The following is a 22,869-nucleotide window of genomic DNA, read 5'->3' as shown; positions in this document are numbered from 1 at the left end:
ACGGGGCTCGCCCAACCTGGGGCTCCTGCCTCTTCTTTCCGAGCCCCAGTCAGCGCTTCCCACCACTCATCCCAAGTACATCTTCCAACGCCCCAACTCCTGGGCTCGCTCCTTCCCTCCTCCTTCACGACTCTGGCTCCCACCCCCGCTAGCCTCCCAACCCCGGTCCCCGCGACACCCCTCCCCCATTTCACGCTCCACCCGCGCTGACACCAGAGCCACCGCCCCACCCCTCCGTTTTCGCTCCTTTCTTCCTAGGGCTGCTCCCGGGCGGCGGGTGAACAACCGCTCTTCAGCCCGCCCACCTCGCTACCTGCACCCTGGGCCTGCCACTCCCTGCAGGGCCGCCAGGACCCACCTCGAAGAGCTCGGCCGTCGTAGCCATCCCGGCCGGCTGAGAGGCTCGCCTCGCGCTGGACGCCGTCTCCTCTTCACATGCTGCGCCTCAGCGGCGCGGCGCACAGGTCCCTGCTCAGCTCGCCAGCTCCGGCTCCAGGACGCCGCGGGATCCCCGACTTCCCACCGAGCCCAGGCGGGGCTGGAGAGCGGCCATAAAGCGGAGCCTCAGACGCCCGTCAGCTGCCTCCCGGCGCCGCCCGCGCTGCTCCCATTGTCACCGCCTCATACGCCGGAAGTGGAGCTGCGCGCGCCGGCTCGGCAGTCGGGAGGGGCAGATGGGGGAAGCCGACAATGGGCAAGCTGCAGAGGCTCGTTGTTTGGGCGCGTGAGGAAGCATGGCCCTTGCGGGCCACCATCCCGGAAGTGGAATTTAGAGGAAGCAACTATTAGGTTGCTGGGGTATCTTAAGTTCCCGAGATGCTAGGTAAGGCTTCACAGAGCATTTTGTGGTTTGTGTTGGCCAGAACCGACTGAGTGTTTTTTTTACTTCATTTGAAAGAATTGGCTTCTCTGCTGAGCCCGACCTGTTTGTGGTGGGGCAGAAGGTGGTTCGGCTAAATGAGTCCATCTGAGAAAGCCCTTCTGCTCTCTTCCTCCGTGGCGGCCTTAGGAGTGAACTGATGCTTTAGCGGCTTATCATGGCCCAGCGAGCAGTGTGGCTCATAAGCCACGAACCGGGAAATCCACTTTGTGGCACCGTGAGATTCTCCAGGTAAATGCAAGTCTGAATCCTCAGGGGCGATCAATTGGAGGAATGGATCCTGTAGCATAGTTTTGTGATGCAGTGTATCCCTGGTAGGCGAGTCACTTAATCTCTGTTTCATCTGTTAAATGAGTGTTTTAGTAATACTGCCTGGTAGTGTTGTGAGAATTAAATGAGTTAATGCCTGGCACATATTCAGTATTATGTTTTCTAATACAGTGTTATTTAGTAACGTTATATCTTAAAATTTATTCCAGCTGCTTGGCATTGATTTGGAGATAATGAAGGAAACTTACTGAGCACTACACGTTTTAAAATTTTTCTTTCATTCATAAGAATCAGTCAATGGCATTTTAATTCATTCTTCTGTAAAATCCTTGTTGAGCAAGATCAGACTCTTATTTTCATTTTACCATGATTCTTGTTCATCCCTAGGAATTTTTAGATATTTATTTAGATAGGAATTTTAACGTTCCTGATTGTTGAATAAAATTGAAAAAGTACAAAAATTAAATTGTATTCACTTTCTCTTAGATTGTGTAAGCTGATCTGGTTTCATTTTTAGAATTTGCCACATTTTATCAAAATAGCTCTGAAGAGTATTATACAATGACTCTTCCTAAAATGTGGGTCCAATTGAGTAATTTGTTTCACCTTTTATTCTCAGCGGCTTTAACAGTTAGGTCTTGCCAACAAATTAATTCTTCCCTGAGGAAAGCTCCAGAGTGAAGTAGTGTAGCTCTGAACTGAGATAGAGGCAGATAAAGATGAGTGTAATTTTAAATGAAAAGTGGTTGGTAATGTGGACATGAAAAATTCCCGCTTTGTAACCTAAACAATTTGCGTTAGTAAGGGCATCAGAGTTGGCATTTAACATTTTCCCTCAGGGTACCTGACTTAACATTTGTTATTGTACGTCAAGTAAGGGGGTTAATAATATTCTTTGATACGGTTCATTAGCCTCATTGGTCTATCTAAGGTACTCCTCCTTTTACTTATATATTCCCTTGGGTATCTTTATTTCTGCTATTCTCCTGCCTCATAGGTAACTTGTATCTTTTTTTGCTCCCTTGTATTCACGTCTGTGTATACATTTTTCAAATTACATAATTGTTCTAGAAACCTCATTCCTTTTCTTACATTTTTCAGATTTCTCAGCATTATTTTTAAAAACTTTCATGTTATTTTGTATTCATCTAGAGCAGCACTGTTCAAAGAATTTTCTGTAGTGGCAGACATGGGAAATGTTCTAAATCTATGCTGTCTTATCATTGTAGCCACCAACCACATGCAGTTTCTGCAATGTGGCTATTTTAACTGAGAAACTCAATTTTGTTTAAGTTTAAAAAGTTCCATATGGCTAGTGGCTACTATACTGGAGAGTGCTGATCTAGGTCATTACTTCTCCCTGCTCTCTAGTACTTAATGATTTCAGCCTCCACACTTTACCTATCCTCTTCCCCAGTGATATACCTCAGGGTGCCTCCAACTCTGACATCAAAACAGTGTTGCAGTAGATATCCTCAAAAAGTCCATGGGCCATATCTATGCTGATTTTGACTAAATATTGCCAATAATTGGCTCTTCATAATACTTCCTCCAGTCTACACTCTCATCAGCAGAGAGCGAGGGTTCCTGTATCTCCTTTCTTTCCTAATACTCAGTTTTTGCCAGTATAGTATTTTATTTTCATATAATTTTCTCTGTGTAGCAATGATTGTTAGCCCTTTGGGTTTCCTCTTCTGTGAATTGCCTATACATATTCTTTGTTCATTTTTTCTTTCAGATTTGCTTGGCGGGGAGGGTTCTGTTAATGTGCAGGAGTTTATCGTGTATTCTTAATATTAGTCCTATGGGGTTTTTTTTTTAGCTATTACAGATATTTTATCATTGCCAATTAACTTGATGTTGCCTTTGATTAAACAGAAATCACTAAGTTTATTGCAAGCAAAGTAGTTAGTGCTTTGGGAGATTTGTTGAAGTTTTTCCCTACCTTTGTTTCCAAGGATATCTTCCTAGTTTTCTTAACTGTATTATTGTATCTGTTATATTTAGGCCTTTAATCTATTTGTAGTCCATCTTTGGATATATTGTTAATATAGGAGCCCCATTTTGTTTTTCTCTATACTCTATACAGTGGGCCAGTTTTCCCATATCACCTTCCAAACAATACATATTTTTTTCACAGATTTATGGAGCCATTAGTATTTTATTATGTTTCCCATATAAACATTGGTCTGTCTTGGTTCTATTACTTTGTCTGTTATTGTACCAATACCATATCTGTGGCTTTGTAACTTATCGCAATATCCCATAGTGGTCTGATTTTTCCTGCTTACAAAAATAAGCTCCTTAAAGAAGTCATGCTTGTTTTCAAAATTTTTTCTCCCTGTGCTCAGAATATTTCAGAAGAAAAAGTTAGGTATGTTTGGATAGCACTTCAGCATCTCCATGGAGGCAGCAAGCTGGGTTCAAATAATTCACTTATTGCTTATTAATTCTGTATTGTTTATTTTTTAAAAGATATATTTATTTTTAGAGAGGGGAAGGGAGGGAGAAAAGAGAAACATCAATGTGTGGTTGCCTCTGGAGCACCCCCTGCTAGGATCCTTGCCTGCAACCCAGACATGTGCCCTGACTGGGAATCAAAATGGGGACCCCTTGATTCCCAGGCCGGCGCTCAATCTACTGAGCCACACCAGCCAGGGCTAATTTGATATTGCTGAATGAACTAGTTAAGTTTTACTGTTTTCAGTTTTCTGACCTCCTGGGGCTGGTGATGGGGCTAAACAGATATGCACTGGCATGTTATCCATATATATATATATATGTATATATATATATGCCAAAGGACAATGGCCATCACTTAAGATTTTAAAAAAGCAAATGATCTTTCCTATCTAACTACTTCCTCTACACCACCACCCCCGGCCTCACAAAAGAAAAAAAAAAAAAAGCTTGGTCTAGATTCTATTTTAGAGGTTTGCTGCCCAGATAGATCGTAGTATCAGGTTAAGTTTGACTGAGGTTTTCTGTACCTCGTAATCTCATAGTTGTGGGGCCATTTAAGGTGTGAGTCCTATTTTAGAAAAGGCCTTGAATAAATCTAAAATGACAGGTTGAGTCATCCAACAAAAATATTTATTGATTATATATTGTAGCATTGTAAAAGGTCCCAGATTAACTACTTATGTTTACATTCAGTCATGACATTCTTGCATTTAAGACAAAATTTAATTATTCTTTAGGTAACTAGAGGATAAGACACTGTACTAGAGTTTAGTCCAAAGTTCTCAATAATTCTTACTTGACCCAGAAAAAGAAATGGCATTTACCTGCTGCTCCGTTATTGGAATGCTAACAGATTCTTTCCCCTTCTCAATCAAAAAAATGCATCAGAATGTATATGCATGAGGTTTTACTAATATATTGATAACTTTGAATACATTCTTATTTTCTTTTAAAGAATATTAGTAAACATCAATGTTTTATTAGTAGGATTAGTGAAAAAAATTATTTTGGCCAGATGTGTTCTTGATCCTTGATGAGAATTTCTGGTATGTTCTTTAGCCATCCCTTTATTTTACAAATAAGAAAAAAGACTTGGGGAAGTTAGAGGACTTACAGAGAAGTTAATAGCCAGTAGATGACCTTGTTCTGGACTGTGGAGTAGAGAGGTAAGGATAGTAGATAGGGAAAGCACATATTTTTTGGACTAAGAAAACCTGATCCAACATTTGTGTAAATGAACAAAAGTACCTTTTATTCTGATTCCCCACAGAAAGCAGTGAAATGGTAACTTGCATTTACCCTAGAACATGCAAATCATAAAAAATTATTCAGACTGTAGTCTTTTTATTACCTCATACTATCTTCCAGGGCCAGAGAGGTAAGCCATTATTACTGAAATGCTCATATTTATGTAGGGGTTGGCAAGAAAACTCAGGGTACCTGTTGTTCACTATAGGTTGAGTAGGATAAAACATTCCTTTTATAATTATATCATTTCAACTAGTGAATTCAAAATTGTAGAGGGTTAAATTGAACCACTTCTTTTGATCCTACTCTGCTAATATGGAATGGGGGAGAAAAGTTCTTATAGATGCCTAAAATGTGTCCAGGTATACAATCCTTGCCTGCCAAGTGGGAATCTGAATTGCCAAGAGATTAGGATTTCAAATTAGAACCATCTATTCTACCTATTTTAAAAAATTAACTAAATTGAATTATTTTTAGAAATAGATAATGATACTTTATCATTTCAGATAGTATACCATGTATACAACAGTTAGTTACTATAGTCAGAAGTTAACATGTAGTATTTTTTGGCTGTGGATTGTGTGGATGTGTAGGTTTTTGTTTGTTATTGTGTATTTTGTTATTACTGTTTGCCCTCAGTTTTGAGTTCTTTATTTTAGATTCTTTCCTTTTTATTTTATTTAGAAGAATCATTTATAATGCTTTTTTGTTTCCATACTGTAGACGGTATCCAACTGTTGAAAAACGAGCCAGAGTCTTCAATGGAGCCAGTTATGTGCCTGTTCCTGAAGATGGTCCCTTTCTTAAATCACTTCTCTTCGAACTTAGACTATTAGATGAAGATAAGGACTTCGTGGAGAGTCGTGATAGCTGTTCTCACATCAATAAAACATCCGTTTATGGACTTAAAGTAGGAGGTGAAGAACTCTGGCCAGTTGTTGCTTTTCTGAAGAATGGCATAGTATATGCTTGTGTTCCACTAGTTGAACAAACTTTGTCCCCTCGTCCACCATTAATTAGTATTAGTGCAATTTCACAAGGCTTTGAACTTCTTTTTGGGGTACAGGATTTTCTTTACTCAAGTCAAAAAAATGACACTGATCTAAATACAAAACTGAGCCAATTGCCTGACTTGCTTCTACAGGCTTGCCCATTTGGAACTGTGTTAGATGCCAACTTACAGAATTCATTGGATAGTATTAATTTTGCTTCTGTGTCTCATCCACAAAAACAACCTGCCTGGAAACCTGGAACATACAAAGGAAAACCACAAGTTTCTATTTCTATCACTGAAAAGGTGAAATCTATGCAATATGATAAACAGGATATAGCAGATACATGGCAAGTAATTGGATCTGTCACCTGCAAGGTGAGATTGTTTTTTGATACTTGGTTTATCATATTATTTAACATCTATGAAGAAAATAAAATTTGCTAACTTTAGTGTGCATTGTTATTATCACATTGTTGACTTTTATCATAAATAGCAGTCATTAGATGTTAGATTCATGTCAAATTTAATAAAGTTACCTTTTGCATTCTAATTAACTATTAGTTACATAGTGCTATGTAATGAATTGCCCCATTGTCCCAACAAAGACCATTTATTATCCTTATAATTTCTGTGGGTCAGGATTTCAGGAACAGCTTACCTGGAACTTCTAGTGTAGAGTCTCTCATGAGATCAGTCAATATTTCAACTGGAGCAATGTCACCTAAAGGTTTGATTGTGGCTCCAAGATAGACTTGCAGGGTGGCTCATTCAGATGACTAGTTAATGGTGGGAGGCCCTAGTTCCTTTACATGTGGACTTCTCAACAAGCTGCTTAAGAAAGTCCTCACAACTTGGTGACTAGTTTCCTATAGATCAAATGATTAGACAAAAGACAGACATAGGGCACAGATAGAAGCAATTTTTTATTACCAAGACTGAGATGTCAGAGAGCATCACTTCCACTGTTTTCTGTTTGTTAGAAGCAGGTCACTAAGTCTGGTCCACATTCAATGGGGCTGGAATTAGGCTCCGCCTTTCAAAAAGAGTCAAATAACTTGTGAAAGTATTTTAAAACCTCCATATCTATTTTCCATTTTCTCTAGCAGGGGTGAAATTGACAAACCTTTGACTTAATATCTAAAACCATTTTGAAGGGCTCTTGTTTTATTTAAACAAGTCAATTAGTTAATATAGGGTTCTCTGTTAGAAAATAGGAAAAGAATAAAAATAGCAATACGGTTAGCAGTGATCAGTACCATGTTGAATAATGATCCAAGATAAAAACCCTCCAAGTACAATTTTTACAAGTGCATGTTAATATTCTCAGATGTCTTTATTGTTCTGATACCTTTCTTTATTCTCTGTATTATGAATATAAACTTTTTATATATCAAGCTTAATATTGAGTGGCTATGTACAACTTCTATAGATAAAAGTAGATTTCAGGAACAAAGAAGTAGAGCAGTCCTGGCAGACAAATTGGATCTTCCTTTTTCCCTTTTAACCTTAAAGTGATTTAAAAGTTAGTGTTTTAAACTCAGTTCCATCATGATCAAAGATATATAGCAGTTACTATGTTCACTAGAAATAAGCATTGTGGAGAACTCCAAAATTGAAGTGACCATGGATCTGTAAGCCCTAAAACATTTTAATACTTTTTGCTTATAAGTTCCGTGAGATAAAAGAATGAAAATTCATCATTTCTGTTTTTTTTCATTCTGTGACAATAGGGAATATGTTATATGTCATTTACTATGAATTAGTGTCATGATGTTTAAATGTCTTAGTTCATTAATAAGCTGACCCTAGTTTATTGTGTCTGGGAATTTTGAATTGATTCCTATTCCTTGTCTGATACAAATTATCATGGTAGAAGACTTTCTCCTTTCAAAAACTTTATTCTAAAAATAAAAAAAGTAGGGGCGTACCTTAACACACACACACACACACTAAATGTTTCCTTAAACTTATATGTAGATAATGTGTCTGTTTGCCAAACATCTTTTAAGTTCTTCAGGAACTTAGTATTTAAAGGAGTTTTATTGTGAAGCCTGTTATAAATAGAATTATCTTCATTTTATCTTAGGCCTGGTAATCAGCCAAAAGCCAATGGACTGAAGTTCTAGTTCCTACTCCACCTCTCATTCTCTATGTGCCTTGGGAAAATTCATAACTTCTAAAAATCTTTTCTGATTTTTAAAATCAGATAAGTTCCTAGGTCCCCTTCTCTTTTCATAATTCCTAGTTAAAAGTCCACATTTACATATGCCAGAGTGGTTTAAAGGGTAGTATATAGATTTCTTCTAGAATAGATGTTCTCATTCTATAGTAAATGACTATATGATGATCTGGTATTTTAAATCCCTAGGAAGTAGATAATTTGTGGTTTCCGTAATGGCTGTAATTTTCTGATCCCTGTAAGAATGTTAGAAGCTAACTTATTAAGTATAAACTGAATATTTTAAAAAATAGTATTTACTATTAATATTTGCTTATTTTAGTATCTTCATAAATATCTGTCCAAAAACAACTTTGTTCTTGCTAGTTCACATGTAGAGAGTGAAGTAGCAGACGGGTCAGAAGTAGAAACACTGAAGTGTTTTGTTTTGTAGTAAGATTATTTGGCATTTTTATTTTCAAACATGATTATTTTTATTGTAACTGTCACCAAAAGATCTTTATAAGACACTAATTATTCATGATACTGCTTATATATCTGCCTGCTCTCTATGTGCTTACATTTTATAGCATATGTATTCTTGAATTCATATATATATCAAGCAGTAAATAAAACATAAAAAGGTGAAACATTTCATATTAGAATGGCAAACAAAGGTAGGCTCCTAAATTAGAAAACAATAATCCATTCAGCAAACATATTTTGAGTGTCTCTTATGCATAGCAATGTGCTAGACACTAGAGAGTTCAAGAAAAATAGAGGACTGTGAAGCTGTCAAATCTGGCTTCCATGATCTTCCTAGAATACTGACTTCCCTTTCCCTTCTACCTTCCAAGTCTCTTATGAGTACCTCTCATTGGCAAACTAACCCAGACCTCATAGGGAAAAGATCCTGGGCTTCTTTGTATTGCCGATGTAGGCTCTGGAGGTGACAACACAGAACGTCAGGCCTCGCACAAGCATCAAATGAACTGAGGTTACAAAAAGAAAAGAAGATTGTTCCTGGAGGGAATAGAGTATGCATAAGCATGGAGGTATAGGACTTTATAATTTATTCAGGAAAATTCAAGAATCCAATATGTCTACAGCATTAGTTGCAGGGTAGAAAAATGATTAAAGAAATGAAAGACTTTAAAAAGTAATACAAAATTGAGAGAAAACTACTGAAAGGTTTTGAATGTGGCTGCAATATAATTAGAATTATCTTTTATTAAGATAACTTGACACTGGTCAAGGGTGGATTGATTAGAGGAAAACAAATCTAGATACATTTAGAAGACTATGTCGAAAATTTTAAGGGCCTGTACCAATGTGTTTGCAACAGGAATGGAGAGAAGTCTGTGGGTTCAAAATAACTTTTTAAGGGTTGCAAATATAGGCAGTGGCCTCCAGGAAGTTCTCCTGGTCCCTGGCTTGGGTGTCTGAGAGCACAGTAGAACTATTAGCTAGAACGCAGAAAACACAACACCTTGAGAGAAAAGTGAGTTAAATTGTGGAAAATGACTCAGATAAAGTCAGAAAAGCCTCACCCAGAAGATTTATGCTTCTAAGAACTTGGTAATATGTTTTCTTTTGTATTACAGTGTGATTTAGAAGGAATCATGCCGAATGTTACCATCAGCTTGAGTCTCCCCACCAATGGATCTCCACTTCAGGATATTCTAGTTCATCCTTGTGTGACTTCTCTTGACTCTGCCATTCTGACTTCTAGCAGCATTGATGCAATGGATGATTCTGCATTTAGTGGACCTTACAAATTTCCATTCACTCCACCTTTAGAGTCATTCAACTTATGCTACTACACTTCCCAGGTAAACACCCTTAGAAAACTTGAGACTTTGCAAATCATACATTTGGTCAAAGGAAAACTTTTCCTGAGTTATTTACTAGTCAGTGATTGATGGAGATAAAGTTTCAATTCTTTGACGAGGATGCCTGTTATCTCTGGTGTCTGTAACAGCACCGAATGGTTTTCAGAGTTATGGGATTTTTTTTTTTTTTAATGTTCCCTAATTAGGAATTCATGGTCATAAGAAAGAACTGGGTATGATTTAGTCATGGTTTAAATGATGAACATTTAAAAATACCTCTAATCCTAGGCAACTGTGGGTACAAATGTATAATATTCATAGCTCTTTATTACGTATTGAGTAACTGCTGTGCCAGACATTGTCCTAGGAACTTTACATGTATTTTCTCTAGTACTATATAGACCCTGATATAGGTATTACTTGCCCCATTTTACAGACAAGGAGAGTCTCAGAGAAGTTAAATAGCTTGTACAAGGTCACATAACTGATAAGTAGCAGAGCTTAGATTTGAACCCAACATCTTTTCTTCTATACCATTTGTTTCTTGTAATTGTGAATCTGTAGTTTAGAAAAACCTACTCAAGCTAGCAGAGGTAAATTTATTTTGAGAATACAAGAGGCAATCTCATTGTTATTCAAGGATAAGAAGTAGAAGACCCAGGCCATACTGGGGCTAGAATCAGAAAATTAGAATTAAAATCACTGTGTACTCAAGGTCTATGCTGTCTGCCTCATCTCTGCTTCTCAGTCTCCTCTTCCAACTGGCTTTCTCTGCTTGCATATGTTCTCCAGCTCTAGGATGTATACTGTAAAATAGTATACCTATTTCTTACTTCATATGTACCAGAAATAGTGATTGGCTTATTTCATCCTACAGATTGTCTCCCTTTCAGTCAATTACTGATAACCAATTTAGTAACCTATTGCTGAGCGGATGAGTAGGGGATAATCACAATATTCAAATGGGGCAGCAGGAACTATGGGCAGGGTGTTAGTGTATGTCCTATATTGCAGGTCATACAGAGTCCAGAGGAGGGAAAGAAGGGAACCTAGATGAACAAGAATAGGAAAAAGAATGTAAGAATGTACTGCACACCTTAGTAAGGCACCTTTCTCATCTCTGAAAACAAAGAGATAGGAGCATCTGTGCACTTACAATAAATGTAACTCCATCATCTATTCAAACAACTCCCCATTAGTCATTACAGACATATCTGTATATAATGAGTATATTACTGCAAGACTTTTTTTCTCAAATCACCATTGATATTTTAGATCTATTAACCTTAGAATTATATAAAAGTTTGTTTGTGTTTGTTGCCAGGTTCCTGTCCCACCAATTTTGGGCTTTTATCAAATGAAAGAGGAAGGAATACAACTAAAAATAACAGCTAATTTAAAACTTCATGAAAGTGTGAAAAACAATTTTGAATTCTGTGAAGCTCATATACCATTTTTCAATAGGTAGGAATAAATAATATGATGCCATGATTTCTGCCTTCCTTAGTACATTTTCACTGCCCTACCATAAATTACCTGTCTTTGTTTTTCTACCTTATTTTTAAGATTCTTTATGTCTTTCAAATGAATGCTGATTCTGAACAAAGGTAAAGAGATTATTTTTATGACCAAAAGTCATAAAAACAATCACTTTACCTTTAAATGTGTCTTTATTTTTTGGTTAAACTTGCTAGTAAATGTAAACTTAACATCAGTTTAGCTTTCTCAAAGATTATTTCACTCCTGGTTTTATTTCTAGCAATTTCTCTGTACTCTACATACAAGTCAAGCCCAACTATCAGATATCCGGTGAATTAAGTCAATTGTATCATAAGATTACAGTTGAACCTTGAACAATCAAGTGTTGGGCCACCGACCCCTGTGCAGTGGAAAACTCCACATATAACTTTTGACCTTCAAAAATTTAACTGCAGTTTCCCCTCCATACCTGCAGATCCCAACCATGGATTTAAAAGGTTGACTGAACAACACAGGTTGAACTGTGTAGGAAACCTGTGTTGTTTGAGTATCAACTGTACTTCCTCATAATTCTACTCTTAAACTTGTTCTACAGCATAGTTCTTTTCAAAGGGTATCTAGTGTAAAGTAAAATCGTAGTTTTAATGTTATGTCAGTCCATATGACTTTATATTGTCTGTATGATTTTTTAGTTGTTTTTAGAATTAATAAAAGAAGTATATATCATCACCAAAAATGTTCATTGTCTTTCTGGTGGTTTTTTGAGATGTAGTATTATATTTGTTCTACTCTGTTCTGCAAACTTGAATATATAGATGCTTTTATCTTTTCTTGTGTTAAGTAACAGTAGCAAGATTTGACTTAGAGATCTTAAAATTGTTGTATCTGGGATCTTTTTTTTAATATTGTTTCCTTTTTTAAAGAGGCCCAATCACACATGTGGAATACAAAGTTAGTTTCGGCCAGCTCGAAGTAGTTCGAGAGAAAAGCTTATTGATCTGGATTATTGGTGAGTCAAGTTTTGTTTATTGATTATTTTTCATTCACTTGCTATAGATTCTACTTGATTTAGGATATTTGATTAGTGTATTTTTGTTTTTAGGACAGAAATTCCCAAAATCAATGGAAATTAGTCTTTCTGGAACTGTAACTTTTGGATCCAAGAACCACGAGAAGCAGCCGTTTGACCATATTTGCATTGGAGGTACAGCATATTTAAAGGTAAATACATTTTTATGGCTCACTATATTAGAAACCTTTCCTTTGTTTCTAAATTGCCTATATCTAATTGATTTTTAATGTTTTCTAGCCACCACTTTTTAAATTCTGCTTGTATTTTTTTATTTTTGTGAGATTCTTTTTGTTTAGTATTAGTCAATTTCTACTATTTCACTTAATACTTTAAAACTTTTAAGGTGAAACAGGTATGACCTAAACACCTCAACTCAATCTAGTTCTGCCCAGCTATAATTATCACTTTTGAGATTTGTATACCAAAAATGTAAGATGTGGTCCTTTTCCTGTAAGGATTTTTTTTCAATGATCCATGTCAATAATTGATCAATGCTAACTGCCTTTTGGTGTTTCAAGAAAAGAGCGAGCAGTTCTGACTAAAGTGGTCAAGGAAAGCATTACAGTAAATACGGAATTTAAACAAAACTCTGAGTCCCAGCTAAGCATGAATATGAAACCATGAAGACTGACTAGCATTTGTATAAAGAGATAACTTGATCACAAGAATGAAGTATAGCAAGGCATGCTTAGGAACCAGTGCCAGGAACAATAGTAACACATAAGGCTGGATAAGATTTAGATCTGGATTATAGAGGGTTTGAATCTGACTTCCATTCCTTTGTTAGAAAATATTACAATTTTTTTGAGAGGGGAATGTTCTTTCAGAAACTAATACGTCATAATACTTTATGAAGATTAATCAAAATGTGTGTGAGGAAGGCAAGAGAAAAAAATAACTAAACAAAGAAACTTTTTTAGCTCAATTAGTACTCTTGATGAAAGGTAATAAATTTATCATGCTGAGCTCCTATAGTGTCACAGAAAGAGAAAGGAAGAGAATAAAAGGAAGAGACTGCTATAAGAGTTGTAATAAAGGTAAAGCCTTGGTCACTAATTAGGTATAGAGATAAATAGTTTTAAGTCAAAGATGGTATTATTTAAAACAGGGGTCCCCAACCCCTGGGCTGCAAATCAGTAGCACCCCCACCCTCCCACCTGGTAACAGGTACCAGTCCATGGAAAAACTGGTACCTGGTGCCAAAAGGTTTGGGGCTGCAAATTTAAAAAAGTATGAAACTAACCCTGGCTGGTGTGGCTGAGTGGATTGAGAGCCTGTCTGTGAACCAAAGGGCCGCAGGTTAGATCCCCAGTCTAGGGCACGTGCCTGGGTTGCAGTCCAGGTCCCCAGTAGGGGGCACGTGAGAGACAATCGCACATTGCTGTTTCTCTCCCTCTCCCCCTTCTCTCTAAAATTAAATAAATAAAATCTTTTTTTAAAAAAAAGAAAAATGCTTGCTACATTTTTAAATAAACAAACAAAAAGTATGTAGCTTAAACCAGACTTGAAGCTCCAAGACAACAGAGACCATGCAGGTCTCATTCATTTGTTTTACTGCCAACATCTAGTCCAGTACATGCCACATAAATACTTGATGAATGGATTAATAACGTACTTAGAAGATAATACTGATACGGAGAAAGTTGAGAGGGAATGGGTTTCATATCATGTATGTTGCTGTTGATAGCAACATATCCCAGTGTAAGAGTCTAGTAGGTAGCTAAAAACTTGGAACTTGATTCTCAAAAGAGAGCTCAGCTGTATATAGGATTTAGGAGCTGTCTGTGGATAAGAAATACTGTAGTCAGGTTCAGTAGAAATAAGATTAGAAAAAGATAAAATAAGGAGGAACCTGAAGAGGTGATCAAAAAGGTAGCAGAAAAACCTAAATAGAATGGTATCAAAGAAGAGAGATTGAAATCTATACATAAAAGCATTAGGGGAAATGGTGAAGTCAGAAGTACGCTTGTGATATTTTTTCTGTCTTGGTTTCAACTATGTCTACAAGCTTTGCTTCAAGCATTATTTAAAAAATTCTGGTTTCCGGATATTTTTCAGAAAAAAATGTGGGATGTTACTAAACTGTATGTCTTTCAAAGGTAGGGATTATGACTTTTCTATTCATTTCCATCACCTAACCACTTACAGTTTAGTCAAAAGTATGTACTGTGTTCATAAAAGTATGTATGTATCTGTGTTCACTGAATAGATTTATATAATATCTCATTTTGTAGAAATCGACCTTGTCATAACTTTCAGCATCTAGAATTATACTAAACAAGCAAGAAAAAAGCCCTTTACTATTGAGATGATTTGAGAAAAAATGTCAAAGTTCTGAAAATTACATTCTATGCAAGTGATAGTTTGGTAATCAAAAGGAGAAATTTGCAGAGAAAGGAGATGGGAGAAAAAAACTATAGAAAAAGATACCAGGATATTGCAAAATCAGGTGCTTTTAGCAGCAAAGATAAAGAGAACCACAGCAAAAGGAGACAGGAGCCATGTAAGTTATAGAACTTTCATAGTTAATGTGACTATCATTGTGACTAAGGCACCCAGCACTGCTTTCAGAGAAGGTACTAAGGCCCTTTCTATTATAGAACAACATAATAATTGACATTTATACTGATGATGCCACATTATCAATTAAATCTAGGAACTATGGATTACATTTTAGAAAGGTTTTGTAAGTAAAAGAAAAAGCTATTTCTAAGCTTAGTGATATAAAAGTTAAATTTCAGTTTTCTGGAAAATTAAGTAGAGCATCTCATTTAAACACCAGAATAAACTGGTGTTTCTCTTTTAGTAATTGCGTTCTTGTGTTTTGGTAGAATATGTATATGTTTCTGCCTGTAGAAGAATTATGATCCAAATATACCACATAGCCTTTAGAGAGAGAAAAAAAATACACGGAACATCAGACACCATAGGGGAAGGAGCACCAGCTTTTGTAGTCAGTCAGGTCTGAGTTCAAATGCCAGCTCTGAGCTTCAGTTCCCTCGTCTGTACAATAGGGATACCTTGCAGGATTAGAGTTCACATTAGTGAAGTAGTGCCTGATATGTGTGACGGACTTCATAATGCCAGCCTTGCAAAGAAATGGCCCTCATACAAAAGGGAAACAGTGTGCGTATATTTGTACACATGCACACACACAATAATCAGGTTTAATATTCTGTGATTTTAAGTTTGTGAACTGTGTGAAGTAAACTAAAATTGTGTGAAGGGAAAAAAAAATGTGATCATTATGTCTACCAAAGAATCACCTTAATTTTGAATACATTTCTCTTTTTCTAGCTTCGTTTTAGGATCTTAGATTACACACTTACTGGGTGTTATGCAGATCAGCATTCTGTTCAAGTTTTTGCATCAGGAAAACCAAAAATAAGTACATGTAAGTTGTAGATTCATACTACCTTGAAGGATTAAAATGGTGTTATGCAGTTATTACCTAAGGTAAAATCAAAATGTAACAGAAAGAGATCAGAGAGTAATCCCAATTTATAAAAATTTTGGTTTGATTATATTCCATGTAACACTTGGTGTACTTTCCATTTCCCTCTGCCACCTTCTGTTTATAAAATTGTCTGGATGAGCAAGGATCGACATAGAGTTGAGCTTTAGTATAAAGTTGGATTTATTTTGCTCCATTTGTAATATACACTTTTATTTAGGGGTTGCTCACGGGGGCTTTGGTGTTGAACAGACAAGAGGTTTAAGTCTAGCTTAGTTTGTTATCTGTGTGATTTTAGGCAAGTTAATGAACTTAAAGTTTTAGTTGCCTCATCTGTAAAATGGAAGTAATAGTATTGTTTAATTTAGGATTGTCATTAGATTTAAATAAAATTATATTGGCCAGGCACTTAGCATGATGCTTCTGACATATAGCATGGATTCAATAAATGCTACATATGATTATTTAAAATTTTAACTATTTCTAGCAAATGTAGTCTGTGAACATTATTTAGTACCTTCTTTATTTTACAAATAGGAAAGCAATAGAAAGAAGGTTTCCTACCTTTGATGAATTTCTTGGTTGTAATAAAATATGTATATAGTCTATATGAAAATTTAGGGAGACAAAAAGTAATTTGTAAATGAATTCAAAATTATTTAATTCAGATCAAATACACATATGTGACATCAAACAGAAAAGTAGGTAGAATGAGGTAGAGTAAGCTAAATGTAAGCAGAAATTGTTTGCCTCATATATTAAAGAGAATAAAACAATTGTGTTAAGTAAGTTTCTTTAAGCTAAGGATTAGAGTCCTTAAATAGGAAAGATAGGGCAGGACTTCTTAAATTTTCAAAAGAATTATGGAACTCAGACCTACAATATTCTAAACAATTACTTGTGAAGGGCAGTAATAAATTTTATGTAATTCTACGTCATAGATTCTTTACCTCCCTAAGATTTTTCCTATTCTCTCCTATACCGTATTGTTTTTGGTTGTCTTTTAAAGACATGCATGTATATGGAATAGTCTTCATAATGCATTTTGTGTGTGTGTGAAGACATAATATAGTTATGTCAGTTTGGATAAACAAGTGGTTTTGTCTAAATTCAAACACCAATTTTTTAGATTATATCTGAGGTACTCAATGCAAAATGTTAATTTAAATAATCATGGCTAACATTTATTGTTTACTGTATGCCAGGAATAGTTCTAAATATTTTATATGTGTTATATGTGTATATCTTTACAACATCCTATTAATGTTATCTCCATTTTACAGATGAGGATGCTGACAGAACAGAGAGATTAGGGTCACATAATTAGTAAATGGCAGAACTGGGAATCAAACCCAGGTAGTCTGGCTTGGACTCTTGCTGCTTAACCAATATGCTATGTTGACTCTCAGTGTTACTGAGTTCCCAAACTTGGGGGGTTGGGGGGAATGGTGGCAGAGATAAGGTAATATGTCCTAGCTATCCTACCTGTATTCTTTCATTATGAAGAAGGGCATGAAAAAGAGAAGTAAAAAAAGGCAGAATTGGATATTTAGTGATGCATATGATAATAAGAATTTACATATGTCTAGCTCAAATTTGCATTATCTTAATTTTGTATATCAGAAAACTTTAGTGCAAAGAGGGTTGTCATTTGTCCAAAGCTACAAAACTATTAAAGCAAGAAGTTTGAATTAGATCAAAACAATAAAAAGCCATTGAAGCAGTCTTTTTAAAACATTATTAGAAGGTTGGTATTTATTTATATCTCTGAAACTTTGAATGAGTAGAGAATAATTGCAAGATCAGAATCAGAACCTTGGTAAAAAGGTTACAAAAAAAAGGAAGCCAATGAAAAAATGTTTTAATGTTTTAGTTCTTGAAGTAATGGTCCATAAGAAACAGAAGTTAGGGAAAATGTGAGGGAGGAAAATGGCAGTTTTGGCACAAATGAGGCATATTGGAATAAATTTGTCATAAATAAGCTTAAAAGTGGATTATTTAAATATTTTAATGAACTCATATTTTTAAAGTGGTATGAGTTGTAAGTATGCCTTGATAAAATCAAATGAATATTTCAAAGTATTGCCTTCCTTGAAATAATTGTGTTCCACAATTTTACAATATCAGTCTCTTATTCAATTTTTGTTAATATGTCTTATCATTTCTTTCTTTTATTTTTTCAGACCGGAAACTAATTTCTTCTGACTATTACATATGGAATTCTAAAGCCCCTGCTCCAATAACATATGGATCATTATTACTATAATTATCTTATGCCTAAATGGGATTTATGCAATAGTAACATAGCCTACATTAAATAATAGTCTTTAATTTTAATGTATATGTATATAACCTGTGAGAAATCATTGAATGATTTAATTATTAAAAATGCTCATTTGATGTTTTTAGTCTGACATAGTTTGAAAAAAAATTTTAAAGATTAATGTCTCCAATTTTGTTTCCCTTTGATTTTACTCAATATGATTCAGAGCATAAACCAGCAGGGATTCACCTCAGGCTTATTTTAGACTGGTCCTGGGTCAGCCTGCCACGTGTTCCTTCCTGCACCTGTGGCAGACATGGCTAATCAATCACAGCCCCCTCTCTCCACTGAGATTTCTAGATACAGGCTCAGGCTCAGGCTCCTCCTCAGTGCAGAGCTGCAGGCAGCTACTCCTGATGGATTATAGATGATACGCAAGATAAAAAAATTATTTGCTCTTCCAGACCTGAATACTAATCTCCTAGTACATTGTGTTGGTACAAAATACCAGAGACCATATTAGAAACAACGGTAAATCTCTTGAAAAAACAGCCAATGAAAACAAAGGAAATTTGTCTAAATAGTAACCTGTTCTTAAACAGAACTATCTAATTGACTTATAAAGAATCGGCATAATTCTATTTAAGGTATTTATCTCTGTTCTAGAGTTACTTTTCAAGTAAGCTTATCAATCTGCCACAGTAACAATTTGCTTAGGGTGTCAGTAAGAGTAGTAAGAGGGATGGTATATCTTCAGAAGATGAACATAGTGTTTTGTGATCACTTAATGTGAGCGGCCAATTTTTCAAGATAAATTTAGTGTAATAGTGCTTTTTTCATGTTTTATTATTATTAAATTCACTAATGAATGAATTTAGGTAAAGAGTCATGTAGCATATTTTCTTTAAATTTGTCATTCTTACTCTCTTATTAGCATTCTCTTGTATTCCTCAGGATCTAGTCATACTCTTTATTCTTTTTACCTGTCTTGACAATTATGTCTTATTCTTTTTCCAAAGTAGTTCATTGTCAAGTTGGACTTTAAGTGACCATTCAAGAAAAGATGAAATCTGAAGATCCTCAAAACTCGTTTATTTTTACAGAACAGAATTAGAAATGTTAATAAAAAAATATACATTACAGATTAGTATTCAATTAAATTATATCTTGGTTTCTATTTTTCAATGAACCTCCAATGGAAAAACTTAGAAAAAGCTCCAAAGACCTTGAAAGAGAGTTTGAAGGAATATTGTATATAAATTGAAGATTTGAAATATGATTTTTAAATTAAAGTCAATCCTACTCATTATAAACTTTTATTTTCTACAAGGCATTATCATGACATAATGTTCTCCATTCAAAATTATCCCAAGTAACAAAAGAAATAGAATAACTGCCTGACCAGGACTTTAACTTATTATTCTAGCTTAATCATAGATAATCAGTAGTAAAAACCTTTCTTTTGAAAGAATAAAAAAATTATTACCCTTAAGTTATTTGATCTCTCTTAAACTCAATGAAAGCTTAACATTTAGCTTACGTTAATATTAATGGAGGCATATATCTAGTGAGTAGGCAGAGATTTGGTATAATAATTCCCTAGGGAAATCTTTCTTTATAAGCAATCAGCAAAACCTTTGATTTGACATTTCTAGAAACCTGAGGAAAATCTAGGGAGTATGGAAAGGAGTATGGGCATGGGCAACCCGATGCCAACTGTTGCCATTCCGCCATAACATTACATTGCAGAACTAAAGCCAGCCCATGTTTTCATCCTGTTAAGATCAGCTGGGCACATTGCGATGCTTTTGATTTTGTCTAGAAACCTGTCAGTTCAGGATAGTTTTCTAAAGACAAAGTCTGTTTCCCGTTTGGTAGGTGACCTGTTTAATGTTTTCCCTGTGTCTGGGAACTCCTTAGTGTAATTAGTGACCTTTGAACTCCACAACTAATCCTGAGCTATTTTGTATTCCTTACTCATCTTTAAGGCTGGACCTTTCTTTTCTTGAGAGTCCGCTGCCACAATTAAAGAAGAAACAGCTGCATTTCAAAGGGATTCCGATTCCAGAAGCTTAATCGTGATTGACATGCTCTTATTCTAAGCTATAAGACACTCTAAGAGTCCTTTCTTGGGTTGAAACTTCAATCATTTTCTAAAAAATTATCTCACTGTGGATTTTATTCATTTTCTTTGATAACTATTCTTTGCATTTTTTAACTTGAAAGATGCTTTGTATTTGCAGTAAATATGAGCACCTACTTCCACAGATTTGGATGATGTCACACCTACTCTAGATGGAAAATTGCTAAATTCCCTTTTAGTGCCAAAATATGATTATGAAATATGTCTATCATATAGGTAATTATTCTTCAGTGGACCAAAATGTACAAAAATGTGTTACATTTCTGAAAAAGTGCCGCAGAAAAGATGGTTCATGATTGTGATAAAACCCTTCTTTTCTAAACTATTTTTAAAACTTTAAAGCCAGCAATACCTTTACAATGGTGGGCATCTTTTTTAAATAGTTGATTAAAATACCAGGTTTGAAGTAAATAGCCATGTCAGGAGTTCTTAAGAGAATTTTTTGTTTAAAAATATTTTCTTGATTAAACATTAGTCTGACAAAATTTAAGTTTTTTAACACCAACTAAATATGAGTTAAATTATTGTGAGCTTATATATTGTATGAAAGCACAATTTTATACATATTAACAACGACTCGTATTTTTATTATAGTATTTCAGACCACTTCATAGACATGCGTAGACAGACTCCTGCACCACCCCTGGGAGGTAGGTAGGTTGAGCTTTCACCCAGAGCCTCTGCAGGGACCGCTGCCACGGCCGAACAGTTGTTTCTAAGACAAAGGTCAGAAAAGGGATGTTAATAAACAGTCCTCAGGTTTAAGGGACTTTTTTAGGATTACATCTTAAATTCCAACAAATCAGATTTAGGAGTTACTGAAAGTGAAATTGATCCATCCCTCATCCAAACTTTGCAATACTTTCCTGTTCTGACATCATTTAGATAGTTAGCTGTATTATCAGATTAGAAACCATTGTACCACGCTGCTGAAAGGAAAAGGAGGCAAAAAGCTAAACATAGGATGAATTCTGAACCTTTTAACCTGGCTGAAGTGCGTTGGTCCCTGTTATGCAAATACCTTCAATCCTCTGCTAAGTTCAGTGGAAATAATTTTCTTGAATGACAGGTTTATTCAGCAAGGATTCAGTTGGTGATTAATCCCCCTTTGATCTAGGGTATTTCACTTAACTACCAGTTACCTCGTTCTGACAAAGTGCAACTGAGATTAGGGAGATCACTAGAACACTACCAGGGTGTGCATTTATTCTCTCTAACCTTTAAAGCAAGGGCCAAGAATGCAATTTATTTTCAGTATTTGAAGATGTAAAGTCCTGTCTGCTAAGTTAGAAAGTCAATTGAATACCAAATGAAGTTTATTTCTTACGTAATAGAACAAACATTTCTTTTTGCTTTGCCTAACTGATTTTAGGAAAAATAGGCTTTGAAGAAAGAAGAAACAAAGACTACATTTTAAGTATATTTTCTGGTTTTGTTGCATGTACTGGAGTGTATACTTATTGGCCCCAAGATAAGCCAAAAATAAAAGAAGCAGCTACAATTTAGGTTGAGAAAAATGCTTCTGTTTTACTAAACTGCATGATTTCTTCCCACTCTCCTCCCATTAAAAAATGTCATGCTATGTGGTAAATCCAATTCGGGAAAACATGTAGTACTCGATTACTTATCTTAAGACTTCTGATTTCAAAGCTTTATTTGTTAACTTAGTTCTTTTTTGAGGAAAACAATTTATGTTGCCAACTTAAGAATAATTGCATTCATTTTCAGAATGAAAATTTTTGTTCATAAAGATAAATGATGTCATTACAGAAATACTTCTAAGAATTATCAAAATAACAATTTCCCACAGTACTGTTTACCTTTCTGCTTCCTTTTAACTGTGTACCTCTTCCATAACTTTAAAACTTTGAAATACTCTATGGAACTTAGCACGATATTTTAAGAATAAAATTTTAATATGTGTCTCATGCTAGGGCTTCTCAAAATACTCGTGTTTAAAAATACCAATGTCAATATCTTGCAAGATACCAAATTTGGGAATCCATTCCTCCGTATTTCAAGACCCTTAAAAAAGAAGCAATGATTTTTAACAAAATTTATTCTTACGTATTAGATTATTATTAGTGATTAATTTTATTACAAAGTATTTTAGAATCTTCATAATTGTCCGTTATTCTAGTAGCAGTTTGTAATACAAGATATGTATTTAAATAATTTTCTTACACATTTTTTTGGCTCAGGGTCTTCATGATGCAATTTCTAAATTGAAACAATTACTCAAAGAAGTAGGTTTCTAACTTACTTTGGTACCAGCCTCCAGTTTCATTTTAGTAACCAAACTGTTTCCAAATATCTTTTGATAGTAAGTTACTTAATCACAGAAATTGAGGATCAAAATAGTAAGATGAAAGGCAGGATCCCCTGACTATGTTGCTAAGATACTAGTGTTTTTAATACTTCACTGTGCAGTAAATATTTAGTTAATAAAATGTTGCAATATATTTTTATGCCATCAAAGAATCTATGAAAAAGTACATATATGTATATGTAATATATGTAATACATATGTTAGTGTTTTAAAATAAAAATGGCCAAAGAACTCATGAAATCACTCTCACAAATTGATTAAAACTCTTGCAAACTGAAGGCTTT

At 35.2% G+C, this 22,869-nt stretch overlaps 2 protein-coding genes across 2 annotated transcripts in view; one reads left to right on the top strand and one right to left on the bottom strand.

The window, feature by feature from the left end:
• EXOC5 (exocyst complex component 5) overlaps positions 1–624 on the bottom strand; it is a 43,231-nt gene extending 42,607 nt beyond the window's left edge. The window contains exon 1 of the mRNA XM_054567512.1: positions 359–624. Within this exon, the coding sequence (XP_054423487.1) occupies positions 359–385 (27 nt within the window). The 5' untranslated portion in view covers positions 386–624. The remainder of the gene's footprint in view (positions 1–358) is intronic.
• Positions 625–694: 70 nt separating this feature from the next.
• AP5M1 (adaptor related protein complex 5 subunit mu 1) lies at positions 695–21,853 on the top strand. The gene is made up of 8 exons (XM_054567511.1): positions 695–1,111; positions 5,585–6,230; positions 9,618–9,845; positions 11,170–11,309; positions 12,248–12,333; positions 12,427–12,545; positions 15,694–15,790; positions 18,034–21,853. Exons 1-8 carry the CDS (start codon positions 1,038–1,040, stop codon positions 18,114–18,116), a joined length of 1,473 nt encoding a protein of 490 aa, XP_054423486.1. The 5' UTR covers positions 695–1,037; the 3' UTR covers positions 18,117–21,853.
• Positions 21,854–22,869: the final 1,016 nt, after the last annotated feature.

Source organism: Pteronotus mesoamericanus, unplaced genomic scaffold, assembly GCF_021234165.1.
Source record: "Pteronotus mesoamericanus isolate MK-2021 breed Mesoamerican mustached bat unplaced genomic scaffold, CSHL_Meso_final contig_182, whole genome shotgun sequence".
In the NCBI taxonomy this organism is placed as follows: domain Eukaryota; kingdom Metazoa; phylum Chordata; class Mammalia; order Chiroptera; family Mormoopidae; genus Pteronotus; species Pteronotus mesoamericanus.
The sequence above is the reverse complement of the archived record's forward strand: the minus strand, read 5'-3'. Positions and strand labels throughout refer to the sequence as shown.

Excerpts from the sequence above, each read along its gene's own strand:
- AP5M1 (XM_054567511.1), top strand. The coding sequence starts at position 1,038 with ATGGCCCAGCGAGCAGTGTGGCTCATAAGCCACGAACCGGGAAATCCA. Across the intron at positions 9,846-11,169 it reads TATGCTACTACACTTCCCAG|GTTCCTGTCCCACCAATTTT; the intron begins GTAAACACCCTT and ends GTTTGTTGCCAG. Across the intron at positions 12,546-15,693 it reads GAGGTACAGCATATTTAAAG|CTTCGTTTTAGGATCTTAGA; the intron begins GTAAATACATTT and ends CTCTTTTTCTAG.